At 33.7% G+C, this 26,535-nt stretch overlaps 1 protein-coding gene and 1 long non-coding RNA gene across 3 annotated transcripts in view; one reads left to right on the top strand and one right to left on the bottom strand.

Annotated features, from left to right (window-relative positions):
- LOC143252618 (uncharacterized) overlaps positions 1 to 24,375 on the top strand; it is a 42,485-nt gene extending 18,110 nt beyond the window's left edge. Inside the window, exons 2-3 of the long non-coding RNA XR_013029076.1 lie at positions 9,669 to 13,775; positions 23,938 to 24,375. This is a non-coding gene — a long non-coding RNA (uncharacterized LOC143252618). The remainder of the gene's footprint in view (positions 1 to 9,668; positions 13,776 to 23,937) is intronic.
- Positions 15,689 to 26,441, bottom strand: LOC143252616 (zinc finger CCCH domain-containing protein 10-like). Of its 2 annotated transcripts, XM_076505021.1 has the most exons (3): positions 26,137 to 26,441; positions 18,236 to 18,293; positions 15,689 to 17,429 (listed from the first exon to the last, which is right to left on the bottom strand). In XM_076505021.1, the coding sequence occupies exon 3, from the start codon at positions 17,312 to 17,314 to the stop codon at positions 16,541 to 16,543; it is 774 nt and encodes a 257-aa protein (XP_076361136.1). In that variant the 5' UTR covers positions 17,315 to 17,429; positions 18,236 to 18,293; positions 26,137 to 26,441; the 3' UTR covers positions 15,689 to 16,540. The 2 variants fall into 2 exon arrangements, with proteins under 2 accessions (XP_076361136.1, XP_076361135.1); XM_076505020.1 differs by lacking the exon at positions 18,236 to 18,293 and having other exon boundaries at positions 26,137 to 26,432.
- Between the last annotated feature and the right edge of the window lie 94 nt (positions 26,442 to 26,535).

The raw sequence follows: 26,535 nt of genomic DNA, 5'->3' as shown, positions 1-26,535 counted from the left end.
GTTTAGCTTAGAAAAAACCAGAAACGTTTAGTTTATATAGTCGTCAGATCTCGAACTGATGAAAACTCTATCAGAGTTTAAGGATTAAATGAATTTGCACTTCCTTTGTTGCATTTTAGGTCTTAAAGACCTAGGAGACTCAGGGACTATCGACCGCTTTCTCCTGCAGTAAATAAAAGAACGTTTAACAGATTGAAATTTGAATTACAGCGAGCGACGTTATTATTGTACAAACTTACTTATGATGGCATTATTTAGTGAAAAAGTATTGTTGAGAAAAGCTAAATGTATAATCCTGAAGAAAAACAACAACAGAATCCTAACTCACTAACAAGTACCACGTTGAAATGCAAAACATTTATTAAGCTACAAGTTTTAGCGCTGGAAAGCTTATAGGTTACAAAAATCAACAAACAAATCAACATTTGAAAGTGGTTCTTCAGCTTGTAAATTTTCTCTATACGCGGAAATGCAACACATTTAAATGACATTAAAACAGGGTATATAATATATAATCATTATATTTTATAAAGATTGTATAATGAAATAAAAGTAAGAGTATGCGTGGACATTTCTATGTATGTATATACCTATGTATTAGACTATATATATATATGTACTTCTGCAAAGTTCCAGAAAGTGTTCTGTTTCAGAAAGTGTTCTGTTTCAAGAGGAAATAAACTTAAAATTAAGAGCAACAAATATTTTTAGTTTTTAGGTTCGCATATCATGTTGTCTTGTAACCTACAGAATACATAATTCTCCTCGTAATTCATGGCATGTGTGCCTTCCAGTTGCATAGCTGTATGTCTGCGGACTTAACTACTAGAGACCGGGCTTCAATACCCTTGATGAGCAGAGCACAGATATCCAATTGTGTAGCTTTGGTTTTAATTTCAAATAAAGAAACATGACATTTGCACGTTTCACAAACTTCACAACAGCACAAATTGCAGTGTAAGGTCTGTTTTGTGACGTCATTTTAGTTTCTATTGACTGACTGACAGAAATACAGTGCTGTAAAGTGATGTGAGTGGTTAAGACAGGTGAACCTTTCAGGCGGGCTTCGACTTCCTTTCGAGGAAAGTATTTCTGGTACAGAAGATTAGACTCTGAAATATTTTATTAAGAATAAATTTTAAAAAGAAGTTTGTATAAGATGTGGCCATGTGAGATAACCAGTTAGGATATTGGTTCTAAATAGTTTTATAGAAAATGTTAGTTTTGTCCTACTTACCCAATAGTTGGCGATGAATGGTGTTTACTAATTGCAATTCCTCTTATCTGCTAGTTCTCCGCTGGTACAGCGGTAACTCTACAGATTTACAATACTAAAATCAGAGGTTCGATTACCCTCGGTGGACTCATCAGATACTCCGATGTGGCTTTGCTTTTACAAAAAACACACACACGCACACACTCTTATTTGCTAAATTAGGGTCGACTAGCGAACACAACCCTCGTATATCTTCTCGTAAAATCATGGCTAGCTGGTTAGGGCGTTCGACTAGCAACCTTAAGGTCGCGGGTTCGAATTCCCTTCCCACCAAACATGCTCTCCCTATCAACTGTAGAAGCGTTATAATGTGGTGCTCAATCCCACTATCTGTTAGTAAAAGAGAAGATCAAACGATGGCAGTAGGTGGTGATGACTAGCTACCTTACCTATAGTCTTTCATTGCTAAATTAGGAGCAGCTCGTGCAGATAGTCCTTGTGTAGATTTGCACAAAGTTCAAAAAGAGAGAAACCAATGTTCAATCCAATTCTCTATTTAGTTCTTATGCTACAGGAGTGGTTTTATGTCTATTTTTATATTGCTTCTCGTGTTTTTATCAATGATATGTTATTCACGTTTTCAGTGGTGAAAATGAACCAGTCCGAAATGCTGTGAGTGGGTAGAGTCTTAGGGCGCTCAAGTGCGAATGTATATATATGTATAAGATATATATATGCGTAAGAAGTTTCCTTTTATTACTTCTAATGTCTCAATGATGTTTATTGACTGTCAGATGTGAAGGTTGTGTTATATTCGCCGGTTGTCAATTGAAATGTTTTAATAATACTTCTTTATAATATAAATATATATACTATGTTGTTGTTGGTCTTAAGATTCTTCTACAGCAGGTGTCTGTGACTTGTTGGTGATAAATTCAAAGAACAGCGCACTCTCCACGTACTTTCAAAATAAAATGTATATGTATATTCGAAATATACATAGAGATTATAGGCATATAACAAACGCTATATATATAGTTTTCTTCTTCTTGCTAAAAGTCCACTTAGGCGTATTCAATTACTTTAATCTCCGTGTATAATTCACCTACAATATAGCGCGAGGTACTGTCGTCGTATAATGCTCTTCCATTTCCAGTAATTGTTTGGTCTTCATTCTTTTAAATATCTTCTCGGGCTGATTCAGTTACTTTAAAACTACGATTTGACAGAAATATGTTATTCTTCCTTTTCTACTGCTAGTGTTACTCTGACTTATTAAAAGTTAGGCTTATCGCTTCTACTACATTTAACTTCACGATGAATTTTTCCTTGGCTGTGACTTTACTCTCTTCTACCATTGTCCTTTTCTGCCTTATGTTTCCCGCTCAACTTATACTATTTACATATTTATTACTTAATCAGCGTCTTCGCTATATTCTCGATATAAATGAGTTACAAACACAACCTTCAATAATTGCCTGATTTTCGTGATGATGAGAAACCCACTTGAAGTAAAATTGTATTCTCAAGATGGTTGGTATGAGTGTTAGCAATTTAAATAAGATAAAGTACAGAACAAGGTTTTAACCTTTTTAGGTAATCTTCAGGTCTAGAGAATACAACTGTCTGTTTTCTACTCTCTTATAAGAAAAAAACAACCAAACAATAATAAAATATTCATTCACAAAATAAACTCATTAATAATATTCACACTAAAGAGTGTTTTATATCATAACATAACCCCTCTTCAAGAGGAATGTTTACTTTTTTAAACTATATACAAAGACTGTCCTTATTTCATCCACAAGGTCTGCTTCAACATTTGCAGTCTCTTTGATAGCTTCAATGTGAAACTTGTAGTTCTGAAGATACAACACCCACCTCATGATTCTCGCATTGTCGATCTTGCATCTCTGACTATATGCAAGTGATTGATGATCTGTCTGTATGATAAGCTCCTTCCTGTATAAATAGTTCTGAAGCTTCCAAATGGCACTCTTGCACAATCACGAAGTAATTTTCCTCACTATTTAACTGCTTTTTATTTACATATGTTTTCAGAATCAATTCATCTTCATGTTCTTGTAAGAGTACTGCTCCATTTCCAACGTCTGAAACATCAACCTGAACAATGAATCGTTCGAAAAGTCAGAACTGGGACAAAGGCGACCGGACAGTCTGTCTCAGCCCATTTTTCACAAGTAAATGAATACAAGTATATGTAGGCATCATATCAGAAAATCTCATATATTATGATAAATTAAAAGTGGCTTTACTGAAATGATACGAACTTACTGAAGATGATTTTTATTGGACGTTCAGAGGAGCCAAAAATGACTTTGGAAAAACTATTTCAGTTTGTTGGACTTCTGCAGTGACATTTCAGTAGATAGACTGACATGACCAGACATGGAAATAGATTCGAGGGACTGGCAGACCAACGTGAATATTCCATGATTATATGTTCAACCGACATGTTACTGTTCTTAAGGGAGATAGCATCAAAAGATGTAGAGGAGATGATCAAGTTGGCAAAACGTATATGGAAGTCAATGAAGGTATACCAAGTCAGTCCAAGAACGTCAGTTAAATTTGAAACCATTAATGGCTAACCAGAAGTAAGAGGATATAAAAGGTGACAGGAGGTTAATATACAGAAGGAAGAGATGATATGTTTGTTATAAAATGGGACACAATGCAAAGGAACGCAAGTCCATTACCAGCAAACAATAGCAAAAACCTTAACATAAAGCAGCTAGAGCTATTTACAAATACAGTGTTGGTAAGAAACAAAAATAGAGCAACTAGTAGCATGGATGCTGCTGCCAGAAGAAAGAAAATAGAAACTGCTTGTCAAATTTAGTACAAGAAAGCATGATTGATCAGTGTACGACTAATGGTCAGTTCAAGTTAGCAAATGGATCTTCAGTGTAAATAGTGATGACAGCATGCGACAAATATCAAAAGTATTAACAAATCATAATATGCCAATATGTGAAAGCTATGTTCGGGAAAAGAAAGTGAAGGTTCTAAGAAACACTGGTTACAGTAGTGTAGCAGTGAGAACCAGTATAGTATTTGACGATCAGATGATAAAGAGGGTACGCCTGTATGTGCTAATTGATGGGACAGTAAGAAAATTTTCTATAGCAAAAATAAAGGTGGGTACTCCTTCCTTACTATGTAGGAGAACTTAAAGCCACGTGTTTCAAGGAACCAATACATGACTTGGTGATAGGAAACGTACCAGATAGTAGAAATTTGGAGGAAGTAGACAGATTGATGAAGCATCTGCTATCGCCACTAGAACTAAAGAAAAGAAGAGCAATAAGACATCAAGCTCCTGCAATTGTCAAAAGACGACATCCCAAATTTAGGTTTATAGGAACTAATGCAAGCACATAAGAAAGACCGCTAACTGCAGAACTCTGGGACAATGTCCAGGAGAAAGTCGAGCACGAAACAATAGGAAAAGATTGTTATAGAATAGAGGACTGGAAGGGAATTCTATGCTTACTCTATGAAGGCACTTATACTGGGGAAATTAAACAGATCATAATATCAACAGAATACGAGACTTAAGTGACGTGGTTGGCTCATGAATCAATTTTGGGAGGAAACCTAGGAACAAAGAAAGTGGTAGACAGAATCATTAGTAACTCCATTGATCAAGAGTCATCAGAGATGCGAGAAGATTCTGCAGGTCATGTGACATCTGCCAAAGAACAATGCATATAGGGAAGTACCTCTGTGGGAGATCCCTCTCATAGAAGAGCGATTCGGCAGAGTAGCTGCAGACTTGATTGTGCCATTAATGCCTGAGTCTAACAAGGGCAACTGATATGTGATGACCATACTCGACTATGTGACAATTTATCTGATAACACTTGTGTAGGTAGTGACAAAGAGAGAACATCAGAAACCCTCCTGAAGATATTTTGCATGGTAGGATTTCTGAGAAAAATCCTTAGTGACAGAGGGACCGAGTTTACTTCAGAAATGATGCAGGAAGGCTGCAGACTCATCAGAACTCCATCAATTCTTTATCACCCTGTACAATCCAACTGTAATGGATTTTGTGAGAGAATCAAACGAGTTTTAAAGAGCATGGTAAAGAAGATGTGCCAAAAGAGAACATGTAACTGGAACAGATACTTCCAGGCTGTAATATTCTCTTACCAAGCAGTCCCACAAGCAAGTACGGGATTTTCTTCCTTCGACTTACTGTATGGAAGAACAATACGAGGTCCGATGTAAATATTGAAAGAGATATTGATGGGATAAGAACAGTTAGAAGTAAGAATTCGACTGGAAAAGATCTTTTAATTCACTTGACAAAGTTTGTATGCAGCCCAAGACAAGAAGATCCAAGATTGAGGTCTCAAGGCTGGACAAAAGGTCTTAATTTTGCTGCCCACAGACTACAATAAACTCACCTTAGGGCCCTTCAAAGTCCAGGTAGTACTCAATAGAATGAACTAAAAGGTAAATGCAAACAGGAATGCTAAGAACTACCATTCCATTATGTCGAAGAAGTATTTGGGGAAAGAAGACCTAACGGGTCTTACCAACACCGTATTTGTAAATAGCTCTAGCTGCTTTATGTTGAGGTTTTTGCTATTGTTTGCTGGTAATGGACTTGCGTTCCTTTGCATTGTGTCCCATTTTATAACAAACATATCATCTCTTCCTTCTGTATATTAACCTCTTGTCATCTTTGATATGCTCTAACTTCTGGTCAGCCATTAATGGTTTCAAATTTAACTGGACGTTCTTGGACTGACTTGGTATACCTTCATTGACTTCCATATACGTTCTGCCAACTTGATCATCTCCTCTAGATCTTTTGTTGCTATCTCCCTTAAGAACAGTGACATGTCGGTTGAACATATACTCATGAAATACTGAAACATGGATGGTTGTTGCAGGTGTAGCTCTCATATGTGCAGAAACAGAAGTGATTTTGTCTTAGAAGATGAAGATCTCCTAGAGCTAAGATCACAAGGTGAAGATGAGACATATAAAGATATCAACATCAGTGACGAACTGACTGGCAAATAAAAAAGCATTACAAAACCTACTGTGACAGAATGCAAATATCATCACAGATAAAACAGGAAAGACATATCTTGTACAACACAAGATCAAGACCACAGCCAGGGATGCATTAAAAGTGAAGTCTTATCAGATGCTTTATGCAATGTGAGATTTGATAAAGCAAAAAGTCGAGGCAATGTTCGAAGCTGGAGTCATTGAGCCCTCAAATTCAGCCTACTGTTCACCTGTTGTAATTTGTGAAGAAAAGGGATGGATCAAACTGTTTATGTATAGACTTCCCAAAGCTCAACCTTGTGACGAAATTCGACTCTAAGCCTATGGACAACCCAGAGGTCATCATGGCAAAACTAGAGAAAGCCAGGTTTTCTCAAAGATCGACTTCAATAAATTTATCGGAAAATCCTGGTGGAGATGGGATCTAATAAGGAGACAACATTTGTGACATCAGATGGATGTTTCCAATTTAAGAGAATGACATTTGGATTAGTCAATTCAGCACCAACATTCAACCACATGATAAGGATTATGTTGTGCAACACCACCAACATAAAGCATTATATGAATGACATTCTGACACACACTACAAGATTGAAAGACTACCTGAAGAGACTTGAACAGTTGTTCCCGCGAATTAGGGCAGTAAATTTCACTACCAGACCACCCAAGTGCCACATTGAACATTCTGTGCTGGAGAGTGTTGGGCATAAAGTGGGGACCAAGTAAAACGCTGTCAAATAGTTAGAAAAACTAATTTGCGACTGAAAAAGAGTGTCTCGCCATCATTGTGCCATTTGGAAGTTCCAGGACTACCTATACAGGAAGGAATTCATCATACAGACAGACCATCAACCAGTTGCATACTTTAGAAGTGCAATATCGACAGAACGAGGATCATGAAATGAGTGTTGTACCTTCAGAATTACAAATTCCATATTGAAGCTATCAGAGAGACTGAAATTGTTGAAGCAGATTTTGTGGATGACCTAAGGACAATCTTGGTATATATGGTGAAAAATACTGTAAATATTTATTTTGAAGAGGTGTTTATGTCATGATATAAAAGGTTCTTTAGCTGAGATATTATTAATTTTGTGAATGAATATTTTATTATTGTTTAGTTTTCATTTTTATTATAAGATGGTTAAAAGCAGACGAGTATTAGAAACTGTTCGTAACTCACTGATATCGAGAATATAGTGAGCATACGATTTGGTAATAAACATATAAATAGTATGACATAACCTGGAAACAACAGATAGACACGAGCAAATGAGGGAATGGAGTAAAAAGAATGAGCTCGATCATCGTTGGAAAAAAAGGTCTAACGATTAATATGTTACAGGAAAATCAACAGTAGAATACAAAAAGGTGAACAGAATTGTATATTTAGTCAAAGAAACTTTATAATGTAACTGAACTAGCCTTTGAACTGGACTTTAAATAATAGACAGAAGATTCTCGTAAAAACAAAAGAAATGGGAGCAGACTATTTTAAAAAGTAGAGGATACAACTCGACGACAAAGTGAATTACATTTGGATAGTGTGGAGATAGTAATAGAGAAGATAATTGGACTTGTCAACTAAAATTCTAAAGTAACTAAATAGGCCTAAGTGGACTTTTAACAAGAGGAAAACAATTATATATACAGTGTTTATGGTACGCGTATAATCTTTGTAATTTGAAGAATTCATTGTAGATATGTTTAACTTATTCCGAATATATATTCATTTGAAAACAAGTGAAGTGCATGCTGTTCAGTCATTGCTGAATTTATCATCAACAAGTCACAGACATCTACTGTAGAAGAATCCTAAGCCCAACAACAATAGTGTAAGGAAAAAAAAACCTTTTGTTGTGACAATTGAAGACGCCTAGTATACCCACCCTTTCAGTTGTGGGAGCGTTGTAATGTACGATCAATCACACTATTTGTTGACAAAGATTAGTCCAAGAGTTGACGGTGGGTGGTGTTGATTAATTGCCTTGCCTTTAGTCTATCATTTCTAAATTATGGACGGCCAGTAGATATTTAAATAGATAACCAGCAGTCTTGGTAGTCATGGATTAGTCTGACCGTCAAGAAAGTGGACAACAGTGATAATAAAATCTAATAAGAAGTTTTTTGTAATTTTCTTCAACAAGGAAACTACATTCATGGTTACAACTACGGAAAATATTCATTTAAAACCAAAATAAATAGTTTTTAAAAATATACCTCTGGAAGAGTTCATAGAACAAGGAGAAAATGATTTTGTTAGTGAAGTGCGATTTGGGAAATATTGATTGAGTTTGATAAGCATAAGAAATAAATACGTTGTTTTAGGCCTATTAGAAACTAAAACAGCAAATAATTAATGTTTTATTGGATTTTTATTTCAATCGGTCAGTCTCAGTGTAATCTTGAAGTGTCGTAACTATTTTGATTTTTTTCACCGGTTCTCTTTGTTTTAGCACGTTCGTCGAGTACTGTTAACAGTTGTTTGTAGCTTTAAGCATCAGATTCATTGTTATTGATTGCATGGCTAAGCGCGTAAGGCGTGCGACTCGTAATCCGAGGGTCGCGGGTTCGTGCCCGCGTCGCGCTAAACATGCTCGCCCTCCCATCCGTGGGGGGGCGTTATAATGTGACAGTCAATCCCACTATTCGTTGGTAAAACAGTAGCCCAAGAGTTGGCGGTGGGTGGTGATGACTAGCTGCCTTCCCTCTAGTTTTACACTGCTAAATTAGGGACGGCTAGCATAGATAGCCCTCGAGTAGCTTTGTGCGAAATTCCAAAACAAACAAACAAACTTGGCGCGACGGGGATGTGAACCCACGCCCCTCGGAGTACGAGTCGCACGCCTTAACGCGCTTGGCCATGCCGGGCCAACTAAATTTTTGTTTTAAAATACATTTATGCACCAAAGGTTAAGCACTTAACATGATGTAATATGATAACGTATTTCGTATTTTAAAGTGTACTTGTGTAAAAATTAGTAGCCATGTTTTACAAATATACATATTATATATATATTTAAATCTCTATAATTGGCAGTAAAAATAAGTGATAAACTAAATGAAATGCGATCATGGCTTTGATATTTAACATATATGATTTTAGTCTTTCCACATTATCAATGGACCAATGTGTGATTGTACATTTAAAGTTTGCCTGACTTCTTAAATTTGAGAATCAAAATTATTCGATTTAACAAAAGATAAAAAGTAATTACTGTTTTGCAAATGAGTAAGTTGAACAAATACAGGATACTTATCAACATTCGAACAATTTTTGCCATCAGAGTTTATTCTGCTTTTAACTCTCTATATTTTTTATGACTGTAGTTTTAAGACAATTGACGTAGTTTAATCTTTCCAATAACTTGTTCGTAAAACTATTCTTTTTTCGTAGGAAGAAAGGGTTGTAATTAAAGATATAAGAACAAAGAAGATAGCCGACAAACTGGGATGAAAGCTGTTATCGCCGTGTGTGTAGGGTGAAGTCACCTCGGATTAAGTTGAGCTCTGCTAATAGTATACAACACTATAAACTATACTGTATTAATTGTTTGTTTGTTTTGAATTTCGCGCAAAGCTACACGAGAGCTATCTGCGCTAGTCGTCTTTACTTTTGTAGTATAATACTAGAGAGAATGCAGCTAATTAACCACCAACTCTTTTACCAACGAATAGTGGGATTGACTGCCACTTATAACGTTCCCACCGCTGAAAGGGCGAGCATGACTGATGGAAGGAGATTCGAAACAACGACTCTCACAATCAGAACCAAGCGCCCTAACCAACTGACCACAACTAGCCATTTAAGGTTAATCTTACATTTAGTTGTGATGTAGTGATGAAAACGTTTTGTGTAGTTGGATTTACGACTTATAAATGAACATGTCGATAGAAATGTCATACGAAGAAAAGAAGAAATACATTAATTTGCTACTGTTACATAAACGTAACTTCGAATTATTCTTACCAAATAATTCAAGGTAACCCTTCAACGATAACATACTTTATAACAACAGGTAGCATGTTCTGATGGGAAGTTAATTGTGCCATTTACGAAAACCCCAGGAACAAAGGAAACTGTTGTAATGCACGTCAACTTGAAATAAGGGCATCCATATTATTTCCATCAAACTATTCGAAGGACGGAAGAAAATAGTCAAGTTTATTCTATTAGGTTGAGGAATAATTCGTGAGCGTTTTTAAATAATTTCATTCAAGCATTACATGCAAGACTATACAATACTTCAATTCATGAACACATTACACCCAAAACATTTATTATGATTCTTTATTTCATGTAATACCTAGGTATATAGTATGCATTGTTTTAAACGAAATTGCAAGAAATTAAATGCGAAAAGCAGATGGTGTCGAAAATGCTCGATTTTGTCCACTTGACATTCCATTTAATGAGCTGAAAATGAAAGCAAAAATTAAAGACATATGAAAATCAAACACACAATCTATTAGAGCAAAAAATTATCTACCAAATGACATGAAATATTTTGCGAAAGCGTTTCATTTATGAATATATTTTTTTAACTTGAAAAAAACGCTCACGAATTATTCCTCAACCCAATAGTTAACACGGTGTACAAACACCAGTGTAATAAATCGAGTTTCCGTGTTTTTAAAAATGTGCCTTACTCGCAATAGGTTGCGAATTAAGCCTTCAGCTCAGTTGGTGTTTCCAATGGGACAATGGTAAGTTTACGACTGAAAAGGTGAGCACGTTTAATGTGACGGGGATTCAAAACCGCGACCCAGCTCACGAGACGAGCATAACCTAACCACCTTATACCGTGTAGTACATATGTATGCCTTCTATGGAAGTCAAAAGTTATAGAAAGTTTACACTGGAGAGAATAAGATTACTTTGACCTTTTTTAAGTTTATAATTTTAGCTACATCATACCAATCAGAGTAAGCTTTTTGTGGTGACGTCGAGTGAAGTTTATGAGGTATTATGACGTCATCCACTAAATGATGACGCTTAGTTCTATTAGGTACATGTATTAGTTGATTAATTTAATGACTAATTTGTTAATCGATAAAAGGTTGATTTAGGAAACTTTTTCTCAAAGTAAAGATGACTTAATTATATTATCCCGATTAATATTTGACCCTGTCTCATGTTATATTTCATTATTGTGTTTAGTTCGTTTTCTGTGTACCTAAATAGGACAGCTCATGATTGTGACGTAAACTTAACTGAGGAAAGGACTCTTGATCACAGAACACTGGAAGGTGTAATTCGTTGGCCCGTCTATAATGTAGTGTTATAAAATCGATAAACAGTGAGCTAGCCAGTATAACTAACTTCACAACAAGGTTGATAGATACCAAATACAAGTAACATTGAGTAACTTAACAAAATGTAAACGGGTACGTGTATGTTTTTTCTAAAAACAAAACCACAGCAGGTCATCTACTATATTCACCGAGAAGAATCAAACCCTTGATTTTAGCGTTGTAAATTCGAAAACTTACCGCTGCCCCAACAGGGTACAAATGTAAACGACCAGATTCGATACCTCGTAAATGAATGACATGAACATTTTTGATTACATGTTACAGTGTTGTAAACTTGGAATATTCTTTTTCCTTCGACACAGTTCGATAATACTCAACTTCATTTTAGTAGTGTGTGTACAGTAACAATAGAGTTATAGTGTGTCTCTTGCTTTACTGGAAACGTCTTTAAGTACAAAATAATCATATAGCGAAATATTAGCCTTCATAGTATCCTTTACGAATTCAATAAAAAAATTCAAAATACTATTTTGCACGTTCAGTCATACATATTAGGATAAAAATTATAGCTGCTAATAGTGTGTTACAGATATCAAACAGCCCATATACACCTCACTAACCGTAGAAAAACAGAGTTCACTATACAAATTATTACTTGGATTATTCAATATCCTATTATAAGAGTACGTTATATTAACAATGAACGTACTTTAATTAATTCAGGGATTGAAAAAAAAAAAACGAAAAATAAATCAAGATGCGGAAGACAGTAACTGATATGTCACGTAAACACTACAGTTTTTTGTGCAGCATATCACGTAACCTATTTCTTAATGAGCATTACTACTGTTGTTTTTTTTTCTGGTCGACACATCACATAAATCCCCGTCGCACCAAACATGCTCGCCATTTCAACCGTAGGGGCGTTGTAATGTGTGGTCATCCCACTATTCGTTGGTAAAATAGAAGCCCCAGAGTTGGCAGTGATGACTAGTTGCTTTCCCTCTAGTCTTACACTGCTAAATTAAGAACGGCTAGCGCAGATAGCCCTCATGTAGCTTTGCGTGAAATTCAGAAAACAAACATCACATAAACTTTGTTTCTGTTGTTAGATGATAACAAGTCACAGATATAATAGGTGTCATAACTAAACTATGTTGTAAAGCAAGTGTTCATATTAAAGTCTTAACTTTCAGTGAAATTACATGAATGATAATTTTGATGTCACAACGTATCTTATTTTCTATTTCGAAGACTAGTTATCACTTTTTTGTAGTTTCCAAAAACATTCACAGGAAAAAGAAGTTCAAATAGTAGAGGGAGCTCGTTGACAAAAAAAAGCGAATTATTTTTGTTTGGCTAGTTGGTTTTATACCTGGAAACCTTTCATCGAGAAAGACACCTTCCAGTCTCATTTAAAATCAAATAGAGAATTCGAAATCTAATTAAACTCTTCCTTTGTATATTAGATCACAAAGTTATAGCAATAGTTACAACAGTATATATATGGACATGCGTTTTAAACACAGTAATCAAAATAACGTGTTTCATTGTTTATTCCCAAACTATATATTCATGGGAGATATCGATTAAAATTTAAGTTTGAATTAAAAGCATGTACGTGATATAATGGAGATAAATACGTAATAAACTATAAAGATAAAAGAGTCTAGACATAAAACTCTCATTATAATGTGTTGATTTCTTTATATCTTTCTTTGTCTGTTCTGTGATAAAAAGTAACATTCAATTTTCTTTGTGAAGTTGTCATGGAGATCTTGAACTGAAGATAAACTTTCAAACCAAGGAAATTTAAACCAATCATCTCCCCAGTAAAACAATGTCACATTATATTAAGAAACAATACCTGAAAAATATATATCTTCTCCGGCTTTCACGTCAGTAAATTATTTCATCTTAGTTGCTAACAATAAAAGCAGATTGCACATTTAAATTTTTAGATTGTAACCTTTCACATAACATGCAAATGATACTTTAAGTGTCAAAGCGATAACATTTTTTGTTATACCAGTATAAGCGTGCGTAATACCTTACTCATGACGATGTGACTAAACTATAGGCGCGACGTAACGATGCAAGTCACACTGTTGTTCCGTTAGAGGCGCTCAAAGCCAAAAAGAGGGTAATTTGTTACGTCATTATTGAAACGCCATGATAGGTTCACCTGGAGCCTATTACCAGTCCCGCGAGAGTGATGAAAGCTATGTATAAGTACAGTGTTTGCAAGGTAAACAATGAAGATTTTATGTTCCTGGTTTGTTACTTATTAAGGAATATAACTTTATTTTTCTTCCTGATGTTTTGTTAAAGATATTTAACCACGTGTCTCTGGAAGGGTGAATGATTTTCATTTTTGTAGTTTTCCCGAGTTAAGATAAGACAAGCTTACAAATGATTCAGCTTGCATTATGCTTAATATTTTGTTGGGTATTTCATTGTTTCGTATAGGGTCTAAAATTTCGTTTTAGGCTAAAGCCTTAACTATATCAGACTCTTTGATATATTAATGAGAAACTGATATATTCTGTATAATTTATAGGCCATTATTTTGGCTTCGGCTAGGCCAAACCAAACCTAAATGTTAGATAGACGTGACATTATAGCTTAAAGTTAACGTTAATTATCAAAGCGTAACATTAGGCTGAGTCCAGTGACACTTGTCAGCCTACTGAAACACCCCAACGTAGATTTTTCTGCTACACGGATGCATTTTATCCAATATTTCAGAGATTTTAGAAAAAGTTATCTGAAGTATGTCAAATTTAGCCCCCTTTTCTGTTACTCGATCTACGTTACGTCACAGTTTTGTTCTGTTTGCCTGCACTTCCAACATTTTTACATTTCATGATCTGCCGGAAAGCCAACTGTACAATCCCAGGCAGTACAGAAAATCATTTAAAATAATTTGTTGGCAAATCTCACAATTTTATGTGAATCAGATTTTAAATATTTTCGTAGAAAGTACTGTATTTACATACCGTGTCGTTTGTATGTTCGGCACTGGGTTTTAGGTCGTTGAGAGCTTGGAAGGGTCAGATACATTTTTTCCTCTTCAACCCGTCCCCAATTGTTGATTAAACACTGAGAAATGCTACCAGCGGTATTCCGCGACATAAAACACCGATCTATCTTCTTTTGTTTTCAGGGCTGTGTCCTTTGGTAGAATACTAGTAGCAATTATTAAAATATTAATTCTCTTAATTTGGTCACATTACTAACAAATAGTTCGTACCGTGGTATTTAGCTTCATTTGGTCGTGTATGATCTGAAACGGAGTTACTATTATATATTTATTTTAATATCAGTCTGTGTCAATTAAATATATATTTAGAAATGCATGTAACTTATACTGTTAAATTCCCGCCAATTCACTAAAGCTGTAGACAATTTTCGAGTGTAAGAATCAACAACGTACATTGTACATAAATACTAGTGCAGGGGTGGCCAGCTCGAGTTAAGGAATCAACTTTTCCAATTATTTATTTTTATCGCAAATTTGGTAATCAGCAACTACACTGCGCTCTTCATCATTGCCATAGACTCCGCCCATTTTGTAACGTCAGTCTGGTTTAGATGTTTGTTATCGAGTGTACGTTGTTTCGCATGCGCTTGAAAATATTTGCATTGTGCAGCTTTCAAGTGTTTAAATATATTTTATTTTTAATCCGATAATATGGATAAGTGTATAATTCGAAAACGAAAGAATCCAGATGATGGTGAACACTCAGAAAATATAGACAATTGATTCTGTTTCAGTCACGCAGCGCGATTTTGCCAACATTTCCTAAAATCGTTTTGTACGTCACGTAATTTTGAGTTTCTTTATAGGTAGCTATTGTAATCTACTACTTCATATTCTTTTAAAAAAATTTTTATCTACGCAAATGGGTCGGTGCTGTTTTCTAACGCCCTGATATTCAATCTTCTAAACTGTATTTCATGAACTGAATCTTTTATTCAAACCTATTGATTACATTTATCTCACTTTGTCATGGATTTACGATTCTATTTTCTAACAGTTTCATTTTCTATGATTTTTTGATCTTATAATGTTTTATGTACAAACATTTGATTTGTTTGTGATTCTTTTAAGCCTGTTACAACTCTTGTGTCAAAAATGAATACAATACAATGGACATGTTAAAGACACCACACATTTATTGACAATGATATGAATACCATACAATAAATGAGAATTTCTGGTAAAGTACTTAGTTCAGACACACATCAAAAACCTTTACATGTCTGAAGTAGTGCCACAAAATAATTCCCTTATAACCAAGTAGACATATTAGAGATCAAATACACCCTTGAAAATATACAGTGGTATGAATCTTACAAAGGTTTCTAAGTTTTACTAAAAATGAAAACCAGAGAACAGCTACCAAGAAAAAGTTGATCCACCAATTATACTTAATTAGTCAGGGCAATTAATAAGTACAAGTCTACTAAATATATAGTTGAAATACAATATATTCTATATAAAAGTTGAATTACATTTTATGTGCTGATTTATCTAAAACATTTCATACAGAACATATCAAATATCTTAAGTTTGTATGACTTCGATATGCTATCACAAAAATTCTAATGTACAAATACAGTTGTTGCATGTGTATTTGCCACACTGCTTAACATCAATAAAAGCCATCATTTGATACATTAGCAATGACTAAGTTCATCTTTCAGTACAAATTACAACAAAGACTGTGATATTGTTTATTTTACGAATGCAGATTATGAGGTTACTTAACAACAGTGTGAGAATGAATTGATAACACAAGTTTATGTATTGTTAAAAATCTCTAATGGAGCTAAATGTCACCCAAATGGGAACCAAACTTGTTAAAACAACAACAAAAAAACAAGAGAGGCAGTAATAGTCAAACTTTCCTTCTACAGAATGTCACATGCCAGTAATACAGAAATCTTACCTTTAAAAAGAATGATGAAAGTGAAAGATCAATCAATCAAGTTTTGTATTAACAAAAATTACCATGGTACACCAGCACCTTGTCCACCTCCAGGATATGAGGTGCGAGGTTTAGGAGGTGGAGGAACACCAGAAAGTTTATTTGCACGTAACTGTGCATTTTGCTCCAGCAAGTATTCTACAGTTGAAGTTAATTCTGTAACTTGTTTCTTAAGTTCATCTATTTTACGTCGGAGGATTGAGTTCTCCCCTTCTAAGATTTGGACATCAGGCATTCGGTCAGGGCCAGGGGTTGGCAGTAAGACCCCTGGGACTCCTGGCCCATCAAACGGACCAAAACCATCATCAAAAACTGACCTTTTACGTTTTAGTTGAAAATCGAAACTATCAGGCTCATCCATAATGTGAGGTCCACTCTCCCCACGCATCTCCATATCATATTCTTCTGGCGTTAAGTGTCGGAACTTACAATAAATTCCTCTCTTACAAAAGCCCCTCAAGAAGTCTTTACAGACTGGAACCTCACTTCTGTTATCTCCCAAGGCATCCTGTACATGCTTTGGTAATTTTCCTGTACTTAGATAATATTCTTCTTCCCTCTTTGTGCAATGCATAAACTTGCAATTTGCTCGTCGACAACCTTTATTCTGAAAATCATGACAAAATTTGATCTCCTCTCTTTCTCCTTCTTGCGATTCTTGTTTTGGCTCTGGATGTCTATATTTGCAGTTAGATCCACGTCTGCACAAGTTACGCAAGAAATCACGACAAATGTCATCACTACCATTCCTGGTCGAGTTACCTTCTTCACTTTTATCTTCAAAGTCTGCCATTCTCAAAATATATGCAAGTGTACTGCTCCAACAATGTTTTCAACAACTTCCTTGCTAGAAACCCCACAGGTTGAGCATAGGTTAATCCAGCTGTACTACTCAATGTTGAGTAATTCTAAATGAAAAGAAAAAAAAGCATCAAATACTCTTTATTAACCTTCGTGCTATGTGCTCGGTATAATATATTGCAAGTTTGCTTACATATTTGCACATGTTAAGTACTTACATTATAACTTTTGGTACAGCATGTATATCTTCACAAAACTTGTTAGACTTTCAGCAAAAGTTACAAGTATTTTGTATAAAAAATCAGATGTTTTACTGAAGTATTTTTACTAAATATTTGTTTGTGATAACAGAACCTTTTTCATTACTAGTCTGAGTGCAAAGTGATTTCATGTTACAATTAAAAAAACTATTGTCTCAAAAATCTTAAATATTATATGTAATCTCTAAAATCTAAATATATTTCTAACTTTTATTTTCAGTAAGACTTTATATTTTGTTATTTTCTATACTCTATGTAACGCCTGTCACTTGACCAACCTCGTAACCATCATTAAAAAAAAACGAAATAAATATAAGTTATGCATTTTATATGCTAGAATGACTAGCACAAAAATACAAATGTTTAGTCTAAGTAACTTAAGTCTCATAACACAATATATTTATTGTTTTATTTTACTGACCTTCCAGTTATGCATGTGCACTCATGTTACATATCCAGTAATATAAAACTGACCTTTAGTCTTCCCAATCTTGGTTGTTTTAGTGGACTAGTATTTTGTAATATAGTCACACTTCAATTATTATGTATTATTTATGTATATGGATTATTACTATTCAGAAATAAATTAGTTATTTCTCTTAAAATATAGAACAATAAATCATGAAATAAAGCAAACAATTATTTCTTCTCACCATGACCTTTGAATTTGCTTGTTGCTGGACATAGGTTACTAAGCCTTTTAAAATTTTGCTGTTGGAAGATATCAAACAATTTTTAAGTTTTCATATATACAGTTGAAAAACCAAAAAATCATAAATAACTATAGTAATTATACTGATACCATAGAATTTCACTAATTTATTAAGCTTAGCAACTAAGGTGTATTCAGATTTAAAAAATATAAAACTTCAAACAGACTAAAGACACAACCTACTTCCTTGAAATCTTGGATTGAAAGAACATGATAGCTTTTTTCACAGATTAAAATGGCTTTTAAAATCACTCTGGGGACATTCTAAGCTGCTGATTGGTTATTCACGTCATACATTGAAGTAAATTTATGCAAGGGAATATTTACGAAAACAGAAAGAGGTGAATGGGACCACTGCATTTGATTCAGTACATAATCCACATCTCAGAAAAATAAAAAGATAGGTTCTTATTTTATATTCTAACTTTATAACATTAGTAATTTAAGTTCCTAATTTGTACAAAATTATAGATTTAATATTCTGACATCACAAACATCTAATTTTAAACACTGCTGCATTCAACATACCATGCAACTCACTAAAATTTATATTTAGATGTATTCTTTTAATATTTACTTTTAAATTTAAAAAAATAACTTGTATATAATGTTAGTCTTAATTATTATGTACAATTTAATTCCAAACTTATATTGACATAAATTCTTAAAATAGTAGTTCAATAAAATTTGGAATTCAAGCCAATAAACATCATGACATGATCTTTGACCCATGATACACTAATAAAGGGTTAATGTAAGCATCTCATAAAATTTAACATTTTTTTTTTTACCTGAAAGCATATTTCAAATAGATACCCATCTCTTCACAGAACTAATAACTATTACCTGATGAAACTGCAAAATCATTCTGCAAATGCAACAATATTCAAATGAAACTCTCACCTCTACGCATACTAATATGTACTGCACAAGTCTTTGATGATGTAATTACAATAGACACAACCCTTCAATAATAAGAGGGTGACACCTCCTCCATGCTCGAGGCTACAATCTTCTCATGCAACAAGTACTCTTTATTTAATAAAGGTGGTAGATCAAATGATACTGTCAAAAGAACCTTCTAAATGGTGCTTAAATATCACATAGTATATCTCAGGCAGTGGGCTAAGAATGGATGTGCAGAGTAGCTTGGAAAGTAAATCACGCCGTATAAAGTATAAACACTAAAATAAACAGATACAGTAAAATATCCCACACCTGTCCTCTGGAACAAACTGAAGACCCATCTTTCTGGTATAACCACCAGGATAAGGTTACATTTTCAAGTAACACCATAGCCCTACCTGATATCATACCAGTGGGTTTACAATGCTTCAAAGGGGAACTTCCCCATACTGACCTAGCTGGTGGCTTGGAGCTGATGAAACAAAGTTTATTCCTTTCTGTAGGTGTATGAGTGACTGAGTTGGATGTCTCCCATTCTTATCTGCATATTCCTATCTTTCCTATCTCTAGTCACCCAGAGGGAAAAGAAAAACTGGGGAAGATGAAACTGTAGTGCAAGTAATCTGACACAAAAAGTTGAAAAGGGCAACTACATTCACACCCCTGTCTTTAAGATATCCAGAAAATGTAAACAGCTAGAGGCAAGACAAGCCATCAGATGACATATCTGATGAAAGGAGACATGAAAAAGATGGAAAGTGTAGTTATCTACAGAAGAATAAGCTAACCTAACAAACTATCACACCTAAAAAGGAAACAAGAAAGAAGAATCCCATAGGTATAAACAGTATGAACAAGAAACTGTCCAAAGACAAAGAAAAGCAGGATCTGAACAATTTCACATGAAAAAGGATGATACCTGGGAGGCCTCTCTCTGGAGACCAGACCCCAGAAATGATGCAGGTGTAAACTAACAAAGCTGCTATGTTTGTGAAGATAATGTGAAGAATGCCTAGGGTTCAACTGAGCCATCACAACAGCAACAAGTAAAGTGAACGAAGGAGACACACACAAAAATATAGTGAATTTCTGGATATACTCCAATAATCATCCAGAATTTGCTAAGATTATGAATATTGGTGCATCAGAGGAGTACAAGGGATTCAAATGTTCAAGTGACAGAACCTCTCTAGTAGGAACAGTAGCAGACAGGAGAGGTTTGATAACCAGAAGCTCCATGTTTTAAAGACATTCATAAATGGAAAAAAGAAGACAGCCTCCTCCAAAAGCTGAATAAAAAAAGAATTTGAAAGAGTAGCAAAAGACACATAGATATGGGAAAGAGAGTATTTAGAGTGGAAGACTAGGGAAAACCACTGTGTAATCCAATATTCTTTAATAAATTGAGTTCACAAGTGAACAAACTGGGAGAGTTCCAGATGCAAGTTTCCTCAGTGACACACAATAAAGACAAGAGAAGGGTAGTCAGATAATAACAAAAGAACAGAAATCAACACTTTGAGGTTCTCAAGGATAAGAACCTTGGTGAAGCTCCCATGGTCTAGCGAAGAGCTGCTGACAGGAGATAGATTAAGGATAGGTACCACAATAACACTGGCATGGTAAAACAAAGAAATGAATTCAGGATACCTGTGGGGTGTACAGGAAATTAGGGACATCATGCTCTAATTGTATAATTAATGATGTACAATGATTGGCACTTGGCACGATAGACATGTTGAAATCCTCCACTTCCATCAGGAGGAAGCAGAAGGCTTGTGGCACACATGAAAAAAAGTTTGAATATAGAGGGTAGCACTGAACAAGAATAGCTTGTGAGGGGAGGCAAATACTGTACCAGAATCATAATTTTAAACAGAGAACCAAACATCAAAAAGGTATCTTTATTAAGCCTTAAGCAATTTCCTGCCATGTGACTTTGTTTCATACTACAGTCTGTTTGTGTGTGTATACATTGTATATTTGTTCATGTGTTAAAGTTATCCTCATTGCTCATTCATCTGATTTTCAAATTGCACAAGCTTACCTTGTCTCAAGTTATCTTTTTCACTGAAAATTGTTTGTAGCTTTCAAAGATATCACTCAATATACAAAAAATTATAATTCATAAGCAAATAAAACTAATATAAATATTTACATACACTGTATAAAAATAAACACAACTCTTATACCCTTATATTTATTGTACTATTATGTGACATTCATGTCTTATTTTACCCAATATTTAAACAATTCTTATAGCTGTCTTCAAAGTTTTGCTTTTATGTGATTGAGCTTTTAATTACCACAAAAGATTTTTTTTAAAGAATCATTACTGAGTCAACACAGCTGGAGTAAGCAGCAATTCTATTCAGCCAGTAACTTATTTCTAAGCTTACACAGGGTGTTCGGAAAGTCATTGTGCACTTATATGTTTATTGACAGACAAAACTGCACAGTGACTTTCCGAACACCCTGTACAACAATATGAACTCAGTTAAAGGCTGCTATTCTTTTACCTTAGTTTTTTCTGGATACCACCAATGTGCTTCCTTTAGATATATTTCATCAAAGTTAGTTAGCTAGCTAGTAGTAACAATTTTTTCTCTACATACAATTTAAAAATTTGAAATGTCTGTTTTTAACACTTGCCACATGAGCCCAGAGGATTTTAAAATGGTAAATATGGAAATAACTCTGAAAAACAGTGATTTATGGTTATTTCAATAGTTCACAATGAATAAAACTTAGAACAGCTTATAAAAATAAAAACAACTAAATATTAATGAAAATTTGACATGATGAAATCTATATGGATTATACTTTAGTGGTACCATACTGGGCATTATATTTATTGAGAAATGGCATTTTTTAAATTTGAGAATCACTAGCAAAGCAATCTTGTGATGCATCATGCTTGAACAAAAATGCATCTTTGTGCACTACTGTGCAGTTTCACAAAAAAATGAAATAAGTGATTTCTTACATACAATTCTACCCCACCTCCCAAATAAAAAAAAAAACAGCTATTATAATATTATGTTTTGCTGTTAATGCAGTAATCAATTAATGAATCTCCAATTCAGATGGTAAATCAAATTGGAATATCTTTGAACAAGTTCTTTCTCATCTGACCTGGACTCATAGTTTAACTTAATTACTACGCTTAAAAAAACAACAACATCTGGAACAATTCAAGCATGTTTCACTACTATATTATTCTACAAGTTAACTTTTCCATGTTGGTTCTCATGATCTCAGGTCAGGTCCAGCAACCTACACCTTGAAAATAAGTGCCAAATGTTTTATGCCTATGAAAAACAACCCAAACCTTTCTAGAATAACTTTTTTATATCCACATCAAGATGCTAAGCTGGCTCATGTAGTCAATATTAACTGATAACTATTTCAATTATAATCATATAATTAGAAATAGATATAAGCTGTGAAATAACTGGATTATAGCTCACCTAAGCTAATTATTTACAGAACATATTAACTTTATTTTAACACTGTTCCAAGATACTGTATTAGTATAATGGAAGTTTAGTTGGTGTTACTCCACAGCTATGGTTTAAAACAGTAACTGGTATCACAACATTATTGTAACATAACACAATATTGCAGTTGGCATGAAAAAATTAAACAATGTTATTTGTTAACAATATTGTATTATCTGAATAATGTTGTTTTATTCTTACTTCTCCTTTAATTATTTTTAGCTCAGTAACATATTTGTAACTATCAAGCATTGTTTTGAAAAATAAACATAATTATTCTAAATTTTATGTTGTTTGGCTTTAGATTTAGAATTCTTGCATAATATTGAAAAATAATAGTTTTTATTTTCGTAAAGTATGCATTAATTACATATAATTTATTATTATTCATTTCTCTTGGTTTATTACAAAGTATCTGAGTAACTGGATAGTTGTAAGGAAAGAGAATGCATATACACTTTAAACAGAAGTCCAGAGGTACAGGTTTTATTTAGTTGCATAGTTGCAAGTAGATACACCACTGTCACAAACATATTAACATGCACAACAATAATGAATTGTCTGTGATAACAAGTCTGGAAAAATGTACATAATATTGTTTTAATAGGTTTCATTGTTTCTAAATGTTAAACAATGGAATAAAAAATTTATCATAAAAATAATTTGATTCTAAATTATTGTACCAGAAGTCTGGTAGTCATATTTTTTGCTAGTTAATTTTTTTTTGAGAGACAAGTTTTCAGGTAAATTTTGTATGTTAATTTGAACTATATTTCAATAATTTAATCTAAAAAAAATATTTTATGATTAATATTTTGTCATTTTTCAAACATTTACCTAATGTAACCCATGAAGAAATATGGAAAAAAAATCATATTTCTGCATAGCTATGAAAAGTTTTGTCTGCAAAGAAACAAAATGTTTTTTTTAAAATAAAATAATTACCATACCATTCAGAGAAAGTATTTTTGCCAAGAACCCACAAGCCTATCACCCATTAAGAATATATCATCTATTTTTCAATTTCAAAGCATTCCTTTTAATTTTTGTATAGATCTTGATTCATATCTTGTGGTACAATAATTTACTGGTGAAATACAACTTTCAAAACAGTCAAAGTTTAAATATTATTGAAAGAGGCTAATTTGTCACAGCACAGTAAATATGTGTTTCTGAAGGTTCTTTTTTTGTTTGGAAATTGTAAAAGAATATATATTAAATTTTATTTGTTTGAAAGCTACTAAAAGTTTCTCCACGAAGATAAGGAAGCTTACACAGCTGAAGAGAGTGGTTGAATGGATAACAAAGACCCCTATTTCAAGTTTAACACAGTGCAGAGTTTCAAGAAGGTTTTGTCAAAAGTAGATACAAGTTGCTTACCTAGACACTGGTATACATATATATATAAAAAGAAGTCGGATGACTGGAAATTACTAAAGGCCTTGTACTATTACACTGTTGATGTATGGGTCTTTATTTATTCTTTGACGTTTAATAGATGTACTATGATTTTTAAAGCTACAATACTTGTAAAATAAGAGACTATTTAATTTACCAAATTAAATCAAATCAGCTATTCTCAGTTAAATTTACTGTTTACTGAGTGTGATAAGCAAATGCAAAATAAACTTGTGACTCAAATTTTCACAAATATTTTAATGTTTATCCCCATCATATGAGGTTTATGAATAAACTGATTACTTAAATTATTTCCAATTGTAATTATGATTTGTAGCATTGTTTGCAAAATAAAACATTTCCCTTGTTTGTTTTTTAAATTTCGTTCAAAGCTGCACAAGGGCTACCTGCATTAGCCATTCCTAATTTAGCAGTGCAAGGGAAGGCAGCTAGTCATCACAACCTACTGCCAACTCTTGGGCTACTCTTTTACCAATGAATAGTGAGATTGACCACACATTATAATGCTCCTATGGCTGAAAGGGTGAGCATGTTTGGTGTAACAGGGATTTGAACCTGCAACCCTCAGATTACGAGTCGAACGCCTTAACCCACCTGGCCATGCAGGGCCCAACATTTTCTTTATTTAACTATCAATTTGATTTACACAGGGTCAGTGTGAGAATTCCTGCATATTTTAATATACAAACAAAACGATATTGCACTATAATCTGTAACTGACATCAGTTAGTTGTCAGACAGGAATTTCTTAATTATCTTTAGAGAAAATGCATGCCAACATTTTTAACCAGAAAATACATTCTTTTGCAAAATGCAGAAGGAAATTACCTCCAGATGTCTTACCATACTAAAGTAACTTAAAAATTGCTTTAAAAAAATCCAATAAAACTAGGTGAAAATATTAAGATTAATGCAGTGCAACACAAAACGAATGAAGGTGGTATACAGCAAAGGGGCACATTTACCATGTCATCAGGAACAATGTACTAATCAATTCATCTTTTTCTGCTTTCTTGTAACAACTTTAATCCCATGTAAATCAACAATATTTACACCCAGGTGGCAACCATACAAGACAAGCATGTTTGTTGCCTAGGGTACCAATCACAACCCTTAGATTGCAAGTGGAGTATCGTAAGTACCAGGCCATGGCAGTCCCTCTGAACTAACCAATTAACTGGATGTAACTGATTAATGAACATTGCCCATTTATATAACAAATACCACTAATTACCCAGATCTACTTAAAACAAAAATAATTAAAAAACAAAAACAAGCAAAACATTTAACAGGAAAATAAAATGTTCTGTTCTCTATACCAAAAAAATATCTTCATACATACTGTGTTTTGAATTACTTTCATGAACACAGTTCAACTAAAATTAAAGGCAAATTATTACTTTTCAGTATGAAGAATAAGGGCAACTGTGGATGCGAATTATCACTCGATGAGGTAATGCAATTTTGTGCAAAAATGTGTGCCTCAAATTGAAAACCCACGAACCAAATTACGACTTAAATACATAACTCTTAACAAGAAAGGCATATATGGTTAACCGTCCTGAAAATGAGTAGCGGAAAATGACCGAAAATAGTGAATTAACTTCCCAACGAACTTATCTGTATTCGGTCATCATGGTAACAATAGCACGTAATTTACTTATTTAGTATCGAATGTTAAACTTTTCTTAACAGTAGCAATGTTAAAAATAATATTTTTTGGTTTATAATTTGCAGGCGAAAGAAATGAAAATAATATCTACAAAAAGAAAACTGAATTCAAAATAACGTTACAAAAGTTCTTACGTTGCCCTTAAAGCTTTACGTAGCTAATATATTTTAGGCCTATAAAACAACGTGGCTACGTTTTCTTGTACTACGTTCAGAAAAACACTTTCAAAATCTATACATTTTATTTGAACCAAAATCTAATTACAAAAAAAATATCAATTTCCTTAAGTTATCATAACCTGAAATTACAATAATTAAGAAAGAAAATCTTGCATGAAGTACTTACGAGTCAAGAGCCTCTACGAGAACAAAACATAAATATCTTTAAAGATAAAAACCTAGTATTCCTCTTAATGGCGCCAACATCATGAAAAATAAAGGTTGAAAGCTAGAAAACGCGATTGCGAAGAACAAATATATCAAAAAACATTTCTCAAAAGGGATTTGAAAAGATAAACCATTTATAAAAGTAACTTCCAATATACATATTTATCAAAGTGTAATTCAGGAAAATTAAACATATTTTTAACAAAGGGGAGTCCACAATTAATACGGCTATTTCCTTAAGTAATGTATAAGTTAGAAACGCTTTGTTATTAATACTTAAATTTGTCACATATTTGAGAGAATCAGTTTAAAATTAAACGTCTTCGTTCGAAATCAGTAAAGTACACTAACGTAATGC

Source organism: Tachypleus tridentatus, chromosome 6, assembly GCF_004210375.1.
Source record: "Tachypleus tridentatus isolate NWPU-2018 chromosome 6, ASM421037v1, whole genome shotgun sequence".
Lineage (NCBI taxonomy): Eukaryota > Metazoa > Arthropoda > Merostomata > Xiphosura > Limulidae > Tachypleus > Tachypleus tridentatus.
Note: the sequence above shows the minus strand (reverse complement) of the source record. Positions and strands in the feature narration are given on the sequence as shown.